Here is a 13,975-nt window from a genome sequence, read left to right on the forward strand (position 1 = left end):
AAGCTCTTTTGAGAAATATTAAAAAAAAAATGCACTTTGTGACTTCAATAATAAATATGGCAGTGCCATGTTGGCACTTGTTTCCATAACTGGAGTTGAAGTTGTTCTCTAATTTTGGAAAACCTTGTTTTTGATTGATTGAAACTTGTATTAGTAGATCGCACAGAACAAATTCCGTACAGTTGACCACTAAATGGTAACACCTGAATACGTTTTTTAAGTGGATGGATGGTTGGGGTAGAGCAGGGGTGCCCATCACGTCGATCGCGAGCTACCAGTCGACCGCGGGGGGTGTGTCAGTCGATCTCCAGCCAGGCTTTTAAAAAAAATAGACCTAAAAATGAGTGATCATCAATCTTCACCAAGACGTCACTTAAATGACATTCACGGTACCGGAGGGTCTTGTGAGATGACGCTGGCTGCTGCAAGATCATTATTATGAAAATATGACCGAGAGGAAGGCGAGAAACACTTTTTATTTCAACAGACTCTCGCGCCGTACCTTCCGTCAAAACTCTAAAGGCCGACTGCACATTTCCTATCTTCACAATTAAAGCCCTGCTTCATGCTGCCTGCGCTAACTAAATACAGAGTCTCGGAAAACTGGCGTGCACAAGCGATCCCTCAGAAAGCTGGCGTGCACATCACTTGTGCACGCCAGCTTTCCCAGACTCTTATTTTGTTAGCGCAGGCAGCATGAAGCAGGGCTTTTATTGTGAAGATAGGAAATGTGCAGTCGGCTTTTAGAGTTTTGACGGAAGGGACGGCGCGAAAGTCTGTTGAAATAAAAAGTGTTTCTCGCCTTCCTCTCTATAATTTTTTCATATCTACCTCATTTATATATATCATTTATATTTATTTATTTATGAAAGAGACATTTTTGTAAACAAGTTAAATGTGTTTAATGATAATACAAGCATGTGTAACACATATAGATGTTTTTCTTTCACGAAGACAAGAATATAAGTTGGTATATTACCTGATTCTGATGACTTGCATTGATTGGAATCAGACAGTAATGATGATAACGCCCACATTTTCAAATGGAGGAGAAAAAAAGCTAGTGCAGGGGTGCCCATTACGTCGATCGCGAGCTACCAGTCGACCGCGGGGGGTGTGTCAGTCGATCTCCAGCCAGGCTTTTAAAAAAAATAGACCTAAAAATTAGACCAAGACGTCACTTAAATGACATTCACGGTACCGGAGGGTCTTGTGAGATGACGCTGGCTGCTGCAAGATCATTATTATGAAAATATGACCGAGAGGAAGGCGAGAAACACTTTTTATTTCAACAGACTCTCGCGCCGTACCTTCCGTCAAAACTCTAAAGGCCGACTGCACATTTCCTATCTTCACAATAAAAGCCCTGCTTCATGCTGCCTGCGCTAACTAAATACAGAGTCTCGGAAAACTGGCGTGCACAAGCGATCCCTCAGAAAGCTGGCGTGCACATCACTTGTGCACACCAGCTTTCCGAGACTCTTATTTAGTTAGCGCAGGCAGCATGAAGCAGGGCTTTTATTGTGAAGATAGGAAATGTGCAGTCGGCGTTTAGAGTTTTGACGGAAGGGACGGCGCGAAAGTCTGTTGAAATAAAAAGTGTTTCTCGCCTTCCTGTCTGTCATATTTTCATAATAATGAACTGGCAGCAGCCAGCGTCATCTCACAAGACCCTCGGGTGCCGTGAATGTCAATCAAGCAAGCTACGGAATTTGCCGCCAATGTTTTTCTTGTAAAGTGTATGGAAGCTGGATGAATTAGATGCCAAAAACCAACCACTTTCATGTGGTATTGTACAGAAAGGACAACTTTTTTTCTCCTCCATTTGAAAATGTGGGCGTTTTCATCATTACTGTCTGATTCCAATCAATGCAAGTCATCAGAATCAGGTAATACACCAATTTATATTCTTGTCTTCGTGAAAGAAAGACATCTATATGTGTTACACATGCTTCTATTATCATTAAACCCATTTAACTTGTTTACAAAAATGTCTCTTTCATAAATAAATAAATATAAATGATATATATAAATGAGGTAGATCCCCTCGAGTTGGTCAATTGAAAAGTAGCTCGCCTGCAGAAAAAGTGTGGGCACCCCTGGGGTAGAGCATAATTTCCTGGCTTAAAAGTTCTCGAAATGATAGCAAAAATACTTGCTCTTCAATGTTAACATCGCTAAGCTTCTTCAGATTGTCTCCCTCCCCTCCATACACGGTGACCCTCTTTGGCATGTAGTTGTCGTCCGTCGAGTCCACCGTTAAAATCATCTTACTTTGAACAAAAAAAAATAAATAATATCACTGTTAGAGATGAACTGTTCATGGTTGTAGTTTCTTGCAAGTGACAGCTTCTCACTTAACCACCGTTCCTCTCTTCATGTGCAGACGGATCCAGTGTTGTCCTTGCATGCCGTCGCTCTCCCAGAACGTTTTGGTGTCGCCGTCCGTCAGACAGTTGACCCCGCTGCTGGGATCCTCCTATCGTGGCGCAAGGTGAGCTGACTGACCCGTGCTGTATCTTTACTGTACTGTTTGCAAATATTGTCGCGTTCATTACTTACCGTACATGACGAAACAAAAATCGTGGTCACGCTCTGCTTCAGACTCCCCAGGTTCTCGTCCTCTTTGCCTACGTGGTCGTAGAAATAGTGCACCAGGTCCTCGTCGCATTCATATGTCCAAGTAGGAGGGACGTACCTTGACATTTTCAACCAACGTACTTTATTTACGTGAACAAGAGGGAAAAAAAATGTAAGTCGATAAGCGGACTTACCTGAGCTTTTCCACAGCTTCGTCGTCTTGCTCCGCTATCTTGGGTTTGGAGCCAAGGAAGAGCGCGTTTTCCACATCCACCACCTCCTCCCACCTTGTGCACGCTTTGTGGTCGAAGCCGAAGAGCTGCTGCTGCCTGCTCAGCGTCTCCGCCGACTCCACCGGCACCAACCTGTCCCCGCCCTCGGTGTGCTTGCACAGCAGGATCCAGCCCTCCTCCAGGTCCTGCCCTGGACGGTGCTCCTCCAGCTGCTCCTGGACACGAAAGTTGGTCATCGAGTCACAGTGGTGTCCCAAAAAACACCTCCATGGGGAGGTACAATTTACATAGGGCAATGTTTTTCAACCTTTTTTGAGCCAGTGCACGTTTTTTTTCATTGAAGAAATCCGGAGGAATAAAATAATTTAACTCAGCAGCTGATATTGACAATAAAAAGTCTTTCTCACAAGTGTTGGATAGGATTTAAAACCATAACCAAGCATGCATCACTATAGCTCTTGTCTCCAAGTACTGTCACATGTCACATCACACCATGACTTTTTGGAGTTTTTTGGTGTCTTCCTCTGTGTAGTGTTTTAGTTCTTGTCTTGCACTGCTATTTTGGTGACATTTATGGTTTTGTTGGAATTTTTCTGTAGCAGTTTCATGTCTTCCTTAAGCACTATTCCCTGCAGCTGCTTTGTTTTAATAATTAAGACTATTTAATAAGGGTGTGGGGAAAAATTGATTCGAATACGTTGTGCGATTCAGAATCGATTCTCATTTAAAAAAAAAAAAAATTTTTTTTTTTTTTTTTTTTATCAATCCAACAAACCACTACACAGCAATACCATAACAATGCAATCCAATTACAAAACCAAACCTGACCCAGCAACACTTAGAACTAGGGATGCACCGAAATGAAAAATTGTGGCCGAAGCCGAAGTCGAATAAAATTTAAACGCTTGGCCGAAGGCCGAATACCGAATAATGAATGCAGTTTTTCACAATTTTTTAATATTGCATAAATAGCCTAGAATAAATATTTAGACATGTTTTTCAAATAAAGTAATTTTTTATTGAATATTGACATTTTTTTAATATTCCAGTAGTCTTTGCTTTTCAAAAAAAGCACAAAGTTTTTCATTTATATTAGGCCTTCAAACAAAACATGCATTCCAAAAAAAAATAAAGTGCATTAAAGTGGATAAACCCACAACAAATGAATTATTGTCCTTTTGGCAAAAGTCTGCTTAGCCACAGTAGATATGCTAATAATGTAAACAGAAGGCTTAAGTAAATCTCAATTAAGTGTGTGCTTGTAACCTCATATACTTATACAGGTAGCCTACACAACAGGCTAATAATGTAAACAGAAGGCTCAAGTAAATCTCAATTAAGTGTGTGCTTGTAACCTCATACACTTATACAGGTAGCCTACACAACAGGCTAATAATGTAAACAGAAGGCTTAAGTAAATCTCAATTAAGTGTGTGCTTGTAACCTCATATACTTATACAGGTAGCCTACACAACAAGCTAATAATGTAAACAGAAGGCTTAAGTAAATCTCAATTAAGTGTGTGCTTGTAACCTCATACACTTATACAGGTAGCCTACACAACAGGCTAATAATGTAAACAGAAGGCTTAAGTAAATCTCAATAAGTGTGTGCTTGTAACCTCATACACTTATACAGGTAGCCTACACAACAGGCTAATAATGTAAACAGAAGGCTTAAGTAAATCTCAATTAAGTGTGTGCTTGTAACCTCATACACTTATACAGGTAGCCTACACAACAGGCTAATAATGTAAACAGAAGGCTCAAGTAAATCTCAATAAGTGTGTGCTTGTAACCTCATACACTTATACAGGTACACAACATATCCCAACGTCACTGCACGTTGGTTGATTGCGTCACCGCGTCAAAAAATTGCGTCACACGCCACTATTCGGCCTTGTTCTTAACTCATTCCACCGAAGGCCGAATGTGGCTTTTTTTGCCATATTCGGCCGAATATATTCGGTTACCGATTAATCGGTGCATCCCTACTCAGAACTGCAATAAACAGAGCAATTGAGAGGAGACACAAACACCACACAGAACAAACCAAAAGTAGTGAAACAAAAATGAATATTATCAACAACAGTATCAATATTAGTTATAATTTCAGCATAGCAGTGATTAAAAATCCCTCATTGACATTATCATTAGACATTTATAAAAATAATAAAAAAGAACAAGTGGCTTACACTTGCATGGCATCTCATAAGCTTGACAACACACTGTGTCCAATGTTTTCACAAAGATAAAATATGTCAGATTTTTGGTTTGTTTAATAGTTAAAACAAATTTACATTATTGCAATCAGTTGATAAAACATTGTCCTTTACAATTATCAAAGCTTTTTTTTTTTTAATTTACTACTCTGCTAGCATGTCAGCAGACTAGGGTAGATCCTGCTGAAATCCTATGTATTGAATGAATACAGAATCCTTTTGAATGGGAAAAATATCGTTTTTGAATCGAAAATCGGGTCAAATCGAAAAAAATCTATATATTATCGAATTGCGACCCCAAGAATTGATATTGAATCGAATCGTGGGACACCTAAAGATTCGCAGCCCTACTATTTAAGTGGTCGCTGTCCTTTTTTGTGTGGACATTGTTGATAGTCACGTCATGTTTAGATGTACTTTGTGGACACGCTCTAAGTCTTTGCTGTCGTCCAGCATTCTGTTTTTGTTTACTTTGCAGCCAGTTCCGTTTAGTTTATTTTTGCACAGCCATCCCGAAGCTTCAATGCCTTTTCTTAGCGGCACTCACCTTTTGGGGATTTTTTGGTTTAAGCATTAGATACCCTTTCACCTGCACGCTGCCTCCCGCTGTCGTCTAGTATTACATGGTTACTCTGCCGAGCTCGAGACAGCACAGACACTCAACAACGGCACATTTGCGGATTATAATTACAGTATTTTTCGGATTATAAACCGCTCCGGAGCATAAATAGCACCTGCCGAAAATGCATAATAAAGAAGGAAAAAAACATATCTACGTCGCACTGTAGTATAAGTCGCATTTTTGGGGGAAATTCATTTGATAAAACCCAACACCAAGAATAGACATTTGAAAGGCAATTTAAAATAAATAAAGAATAGTGAACAACAGGCTGAATAAGTGTAGGTTATATGAGGCATAAATAAGCAACTGCTATGTTAACCTAACATATTATGGTAAGAATCATTCAAATAACTATAACATATAGAACAGGGGTCGGGAACTTTTTTGGCTGAGAGAGCCATGAAAGCCAAATATTTTTAAAACGTATTTCCGTGAGAGCCATATTATATTTTGGTAATACTTTGATATGGGGAACATATTCACCATTAATTAGTTGCTTATTAACATGCAAATTCGTAACATATTGTCTCTTAATTAGTCATTTTTAAGTACTTATTAATGCCTTTTTCTGCATGGCCTTATTTGACAAGCAGTAAGCCATTAACTAAGAGTCTTCGCTCAATAACCTCAGAATTATTGCTTATTAGTAACACTAACCCTTATATGGTCCCCTAGTGTCCAAATAACTCTTAATTAAGTCTTTGTTACTTAGAATATGTTCCCTATACTAAAGTGTTACCAATATTTTTTAACAATGAATACAACTAAATGTGTGCATTTTAAAGTTAGACCAACATTTTTAGATCATAATAAGTCTCTTATTCTTTTTATTAACATTGTTATTCTGAAGCCAACAAATAATAAATAAAATACTTCTTACCATTAATGCAACTTCTTGGATTGATGGAACAAAATGCATGAGAATGTTTTTCATTTTGAACATTATTTTTAACCTTGTGATTACCAGCGGAATCATTCATTACTTATCGTGTTAAGCAATGTCAGTTAAGATTTATCAGAGACCCAGATGCAGTCATCAAAAGAGCCACATCTGGCTATAGAACCATAGGTTCCCTACCCCTGATATAGAACATGCTATACCTTTACCACTTTTCTCCCACTTTTCCTGGAATTGTCTTTGCACATCACTAACCTTTCTCTTTACTGCAGGCTTTGAAAAAGACATGTTTGGGGTTGTGGAATATATTTGTATTTGGCCGACGCACGGAGAATAATGTTATTTCCCTAATGTTTGTCGTTCCGCTTTTCTTCCCAACGGCAACACAGCGGATAATAACCGAGAAAGTACCTGGATAGCGAGCGCAAAAAAGTGACAGCTTCCAGAGTGTTATTTGGCGTCATCTAGAAATACATGTAGTGTTCATCGTGTGAGGCAACGCAAATTAGACAATAGAAAATAACAAATAGAAGTTTGAATTGGTCCAGGTTATCGGGGACTGTTATTACAGACGGACAGGTGTCGCGGTGTGACTGCAGCCAGGCATGTAAGAAAATCCTCGTCTCCATGGCAACGTCTCTGTCGCTTTCACTCATTTGCCGCTTTTCCACTAATGCAGGGGTAGGCAACCCAGAACGTTGAAAGAGCCATTTTAGACCCAAATAACACAACGCTGTCAAGCGCCATTCATATAAAACTTGCGGGCCGCACTAACATTAAACTTTCATATTAAGGTGGGGGCCGCAAAATAACAGAGTGTCCGCCCTGAGATCGGTAGGTTGTGAGTTCAAATCCCGGCCGAGTCAGACCAAAGACTATAAAAATGGGACCAATTACCTCTCTGCTTGGAATTGGGGGTTAAATCACCAAAAATGATTCCCTGCTCCCCTCACCTCCCAGGGGGGTGATCAAGGGTGATGGGTCGAATGCAGAGAATAATTTTGCCTCACCTAGTGTGTGTGTGACAACCATTGGTAACTTTTAACTTTAATTGGGACACAGCTGAAGCGACTGGGATGAGACTCAGCACCTCCTAGTCCGAGTCCATGGTTCTCGCCCGGAAAAAGAGTGGAGTGCCATCTCCGGGTTGGGGGAGGAGATCTTGCCCCAAATGGAGGAGTTCAAGTACCTCGGGGTCTTGTTCACGAGTGAAGGAAGAGTGGCTCATGAGATCGATAGGTAATGCGGACGCTGTATCGATCCGTTGTGGTGAAGAAGGAGCTGAGCCGGAAGGCAAAGCTCTCAATTTACCGGTCGATCTACGTTCCCATCCTCACCTATGGTCATGAACTTTGGGTCATGACCGAAAGGACAAGATCACGGGTACAAATTAATTTCCTCCGCCGGGTGGCGGGTCTCTCCCTTAGAGATAGGGTGAGAAGCTCTGTCATCCGGGAGGAACTCAAAGTAAAGCCGCTACCCCTCGACATGGAGAGGAGCCAGATGAGGTGGTTCGGGCATCTGGTCAGGATGCCACCCGAACACCTCCCTAGGTGTTTCGGGCACGTCCGACCGGTAGGAGGCCACGGGGAAGACCCAGGACACGTTGGGAAGACTATCTCTCCCGGCTGGCCTGGGAACGCCTCGGGATCCCCCGGGAAGAGCTAGACGAAGTGGCTGGGAGAGAGAAGTCTGGCCTTCCCTGCTTAGGCTGCTGCCCCCGCGACCCGACCCCGGATAAGTGTAAGAAGATGGATGGATGGGACACAGCTTGTGTGGTTGAAAAACACCGACATAGTCAGCCAAAGGAGAAGTACAAAGTTCGTACCTTGTTGAGTTTGACCCACAGCCCTTGGCTGTTGCAGTACTCCTCCCCTGTCGTCCGGATACACGTCCCTTTCTTCGGTTCAATGGTGTACTTGCACATTTTCTTGTTGAGCGCACTCTGATTCGGGCAGTCAAAGACGGAGATCAGAGTCTTGCCGGAGCCACCGGCGGATGCCCCGGAAGGAGCAGAGCTACTGGAGGACAAATCCTTGCAGATTTTGTAGCACGCTTCCTTGGGGACGTAACACAGACTCTCGGGGAGCGGCCGGCTCCTCTTGAAACACTCGATGCATCTGTTCAAGAAGCGGATCCGGCCGAGAAGCAGATGAACGCTGTCCCCCAGAGACATGGTGGTGCTGATGAGGCGGGGATGGATGGAAGCTGAGGGTCAGCTGACATGACCCCCCAAGGTCCTCCACGCCTTGACTGCCTGGGGACCACGTCGAACAAAACATCAACATTCACATTCCTGCCATGATTGCGTGTTGTAATCCAACATAAGTGAATAGATCAGAAAGTTACAAAGAGTTCCTTCAGGACGCTAACGTCCTCTTGTCTCAAGCGGTTGTCAATTTAGCTTTTCCTGAGTCGCCGACGGGGAATTGTTTAGGAACTATTCTGCCATTTTAAGAGCTAGTAACATTCGGAGACTGAATATGTGTGTACGTACCGATTATGGCGCTCAGCGTTTTAGTTTGCAAGAGGAGGATTTATTCCGTTTTGATTTAATCTGAGACTAAGTACGGAAGTGCCGGAGATACCTTTGGCCCGCTCCTCTTTTTCTTCATCGCTCTTTTAATGGCGGTTGACGTCAGCCTGTTGTGGCGCGCATTACCGCCACCTGCTGGTGGGGTTTTAATGACAATGGGAAGAGATTTTAGCCATTTTTCATTTTCATTTCATTTTTATTGATCTCCTTCATTGATCAATCAATCAATCAATGTTTATTTATATAGCCCCAAATCACAAATTTCTCAAAGGGCTGCACAAACCATTACGACTACGACATCCTCGGAAGAACCCACAAAAGGGCAAGGAAAACTCACACCCAGTGGGACGCCAGTGACAATGCTATGAGAAACCTTGGAGAGGACCTCAGATGTGGGCACCCCCCCCCCCCTTTAGGGGACCGAAAGCAATCCAATCCACTTTATTTATATAGCACATTTGAACAACAATAACGTTTCCAAAGTGCTGCACAGCCATGTTAAAAACAATTGTAAAAAAAATGAATATATATATATATATATATATACATATATATATATATATATCCATCCATCCATCCATTTTCTACCGCTTATTCCCTTTCGGGGTCACGGGGGGCGCTGGCGCCTATCTCAGCTACAATCGGGCGGAAGGCGGAGTACACCCCGGACAAGTCGCCACCTCATCGCAGGGCCAACACAGATAGACAGACAACATTCACACACTAGGGACCATTTAGTGTTGCCAATCAACCTATCCCGAGGTGCATGTCTTTGGAGGTGGGAGGGGCCTATCCCCAGGTGCATGTCTTTGGAGGTGGGAGGGGCCTATCCCCAGGTGCATGTCTTTGGAGGTGGGAGGGGCTTATCCCCAGGTGCATGTCTTTGGAAGTGGGAGGAAGCCGGAGTACCCGGAGGGAACCCACGCATTCACAGTGAGAACATGCAAACTCCACACAGAAAGATCCCGAGCCTGGATTTGAACCCAGGACTGCAGGACTTTCGTATTGTGAGGCAGACGCACTAACCCCTCTTCCACCGTGAAGCCCCAAATTCAATTAAAACAGTAAAATAGAAATCAAAGTGTATAAAAAACACAGAGGACAACAAAGCAATGGATGTCGAGCGGGTCTAACATGATACTGAGAAAGTTCAATCCATAGTGGCTCCAACACAGCCGCGAGAGTTCAGTTCAAAGCGGATCCAACACAGCAGCCAGAGTCCCGTCCACAGGAAACCATCCCAAGCGGGGTCGGATCAGCAGCGTAGAGATGTCCCAAACCCATACACAGGCGAGCGGTCCATCCGGGGCCCCGACGAGCGGTCCATTCTGGGTCTCGACTCTGGACAGCCAGTACTTCATCCATGGTCATCGGACCGGATCCCCTCCACAAGGGAGGGGGGGGACATAGAAGAAAAAAGAAAAGAAGCGGCAGATCAACTGGTCTAAAAAGGAGGTCTATTTAAAGGCTAGAGTATACAGATGAGTTTTAAGGTGAGACTTAAATGCTTCTACTGAGGTAGCATCTCGAACTGTTACCGGGAGGGCATTCCAGAGTACTGGAGCCCGAACGGAAAACGCTCTATAGCCCGCAGACTTTTTTTGGGCTCTAGGAATCACTAATAAGCCGGAGTCTTTTGAACGCAGATTTCTTGCCGGGACATATGGTACAATACAATCGGCAAAAAAGGATGTAGGTAGACCGTGTAGTATTTTATACGTAAGTAGTAAAACCTTAAAGTCACATCTTAAGTGCACAGGAAGCCAGTGCAGGTGAGCCAGTATAGGTATATATGTATGTATATATGTGTGTATATATGTATATAAAGGTATATACAGTATAGGTTTATATGTATGTATATATGTATATAAAGGTATATACAGTATAGGTATATATGTATGTATATATGTATATAAAGGTATATACAGTACAGGTATATATGTATGTATATATGTATATAAAGGTATATACACTATAGGTATATATGTATGTATATATGTATATAAAGGTATATACAGTACAGGTATATATGTATGTATATATGTATATAAAGGTATATACAGTATAGGTATATATGTATGTATATATGTATATAAAGGTATATACAGTACAGGTATATATGTATGTATATATGTATATAAAGGTATATACAGTATAGGTATATATGTATGTATATATGTATATAAAGGTAAATACAGTACAGGCGTAATGTGATCAAACTTTCTTGTTCTTGTCAAAAGTCTAGCAGCCGCATTTTGTACCAACTGTAATCTTTTAATGCTAGACATGGGGAGACCCGAAAATAATACGTTACAGTAATCGAGACGAGACGTAACAAACGCATGGATAATAATTGATGTGCATCTTTGATCGATGGACATGGTCAGGAAGTCCATCCATCGAAGGCCAGGCGATATGGCCTTTTTTTAATATCTCAATATTTTTAGGCCATATCGCGATATACGATATATATTCCGATATTTTGCCTTGGCCTTGAATGAACACTTGATGCATATAATCACAGCAGTATGATGATTCTATGTGTCTACATTAAAACATTCTTCTTCATACTGCATTAATATATGCTACTTTTAAACTTTCATGCAGAGAGGGAATTGACTAAAACTGTATTTATTAAACAGTTATTAAGCAGTGGCACAAACATTCATGTCATTTCCAAAACAGAAAGTGCAAGATTGTCAGAGACAATTTAAGTGTCAAATAAAAATGAGCTGCATAATACGAAGTCAAATAGTATTCGTCCTTCACTATGTGGTAGGTTACTACGAATGGAGATGTTGACATGCGGAGTAAACACTCTTCATTCTCTAGCAGGTGACTTTTCAAATGACGCTACATATTAGCAGTAATGCTACTTTTTGTAGCAACGCTTTTGCACCACACTTGACAAATTACGGTTGTCTGTTCGACATATTCCCACTTGAAGCCAAACCACCGCCAGACGATGGATCCCCTGCTGTTTTTATTGGGAATTAAGTCTTCCTTCATTTGTTACCAGATCCGCACCGTCTTTCTCTGGTACGGCTACAACAATTCTCAAAGTGCAATTTCAAGAAATGTAGGGATTTCAACATCTACGCTCCATAATATCATCAAAAGGTTCAGAGAATCTGGAGAAATCACTCCACGTAAGCGACACGGCCGGAAACCAACATTGAATGACCGTGACTTTCGATCCCTCAGACGGAACTGTATCAAAAACCGACATCAATCTCGAAAGGATATCACCACATGGGCTCAGGAACACTTCAGAAAACCACTGTCACTAAATACAGTTCGTCGCTACATCTGTAAGTGCAAGTTAAAGCTCTACTGTGCAAAGCGAAAGCCATTTATCAACAACATCCAAAAACTTTATTAGTTGTAAAAAAAACAAAAAAAAACTTTATGAGTTTGAACATCATGTATCTTGTCTTTGTAGTGCATTCAATTGAATATGGGTTGAAAAGGATTTGCAAATTATTATATTCTGTTTATATTTACATTTAACACCATATATATATATATATATATATATATATATATATATATATATATATATATATATATATATATATATATATAAATAAATATATATATATATATTGCATTCTATTTCAGTTACTTTGAATTTACAACCCCCTAGTGCTGTTTTGTACTGTTTTTGTACTTATTTTGATTATTATTTCTCAAATAACAATTCTTCTCAACAAAAAAGGACAAATATAATCTTAAAGAAATTTTAATATGAAACATTTGTATGCACGTACAACACTTAAGATCTTGAGTATATCAGTATGTGGAATGAAATAATGGAATGGATTCAAATAAATCAATGTACTAATATGATCCACTTCAAGAAACTCTTTAAACTTAGTGTTTACAAAGTACAAAGAAGAAGAACCATGATCAACATTATCAATTTATTTCATCCATCCATTCATTTTGTAGATAATCCTCTCATCTCACCATATCAAATATAACTTACTCCACCAATTATTATTTATTTATTTCTATTGTTATTAGTCATGAAGTATATTGTGAACACTTTGAGAACGGGAAGTGAACAAAAGTTTTCGCAACTGTTATGTAAAGGAAAAGAGGTAGGATTAAATAAACTCTGCTTCTTCCTACTCCTTTTCAAACGTGTTGACTACAGCAGTGGTTCTCAACCTTTTTTCAGTGATGTACCCCCTGTGACCATTTTTTAAATTCAAGTACCCCCTGATCAGAGCAAAGCATTTTTGGTTGAAAAAAAAAGAGATAAAGAAGTAAAATACAGCACTATGTCATCAGTTTCTGATTTATTAAATTGTATAACAGTGCAAAATATTGCTCATTTGTAGTGGTCTTTCTTGAACTATTTGGAAAAAAAGATACAACTTTGAAAAATAAACAAGTGATTCAATTATAAATAAAGATTTCTACACATAGAAGTAATCATCAACTTAAAGTGCCTTCTTTGGGGATTGTAATAGAGATCCATCTGGATTCATCAACTTCATTCTAAATATTTCTTCACAAACAAAGAAATCTTTAACATCAATATTTAAGGAACAAGTCCACAAAAAATCTAGCTGTCAACACTGAATATTGCATTGTTGCATTTTTTTCCACAGTTTATGAACTTACATTCATATTTTGTTGAAGTATTATTCAATAAATATATTTATAAAGGATTTTTGAATTGTTGCTATGTTTATAATATTTTTATATACCTTCAAGAACCTCCAGGGGTATGTGTACCCCCATTTGAGAACCACTGAACTAGAGGAACTGGAAATTGTGATGTATCATATTGTATCTTGCATGTTCCAAATAAACTCAACTCAATTTACCATGAATTGATTAACATGGACCCCGACTTAAACAAGTTGAAAAACTT

At 40.2% G+C, this 13,975-nt stretch overlaps 1 protein-coding gene across 1 annotated transcript in view; it reads right to left on the bottom strand.

Annotated features, from left to right (window-relative positions):
• The window catches only part of hectd3 (HECT domain containing 3), a 25,085-nt gene extending 15,888 nt beyond the window's left edge, over window positions 1–9,197 (bottom strand). The window contains exons 1-6 of the mRNA XM_061919669.1: window positions 9,052–9,197; window positions 8,383–8,811; window positions 2,775–3,028; window positions 2,563–2,698; window positions 2,358–2,479; window positions 2,160–2,273 (exon numbers count right to left, since the gene is read on the bottom strand). Coding sequence (XP_061775653.1) covers window positions 2,160–2,273; window positions 2,358–2,479; window positions 2,563–2,698; window positions 2,775–3,028; window positions 8,383–8,730 — 974 coding nt within the window. The 5' untranslated portion in view covers window positions 8,731–8,811; window positions 9,052–9,197. The remainder of the gene's footprint in view (window positions 1–2,159; window positions 2,274–2,357; window positions 2,480–2,562; window positions 2,699–2,774; window positions 3,029–8,382; window positions 8,812–9,051) is intronic.
• Window positions 9,198–13,975: the final 4,778 nt, after the last annotated feature.

Source organism: Nerophis ophidion, linkage group LG14, assembly GCF_033978795.1.
Source record: "Nerophis ophidion isolate RoL-2023_Sa linkage group LG14, RoL_Noph_v1.0, whole genome shotgun sequence".
In the NCBI taxonomy this organism is placed as follows: Eukaryota; Metazoa; Chordata; class Actinopteri; order Syngnathiformes; family Syngnathidae; genus Nerophis; species Nerophis ophidion.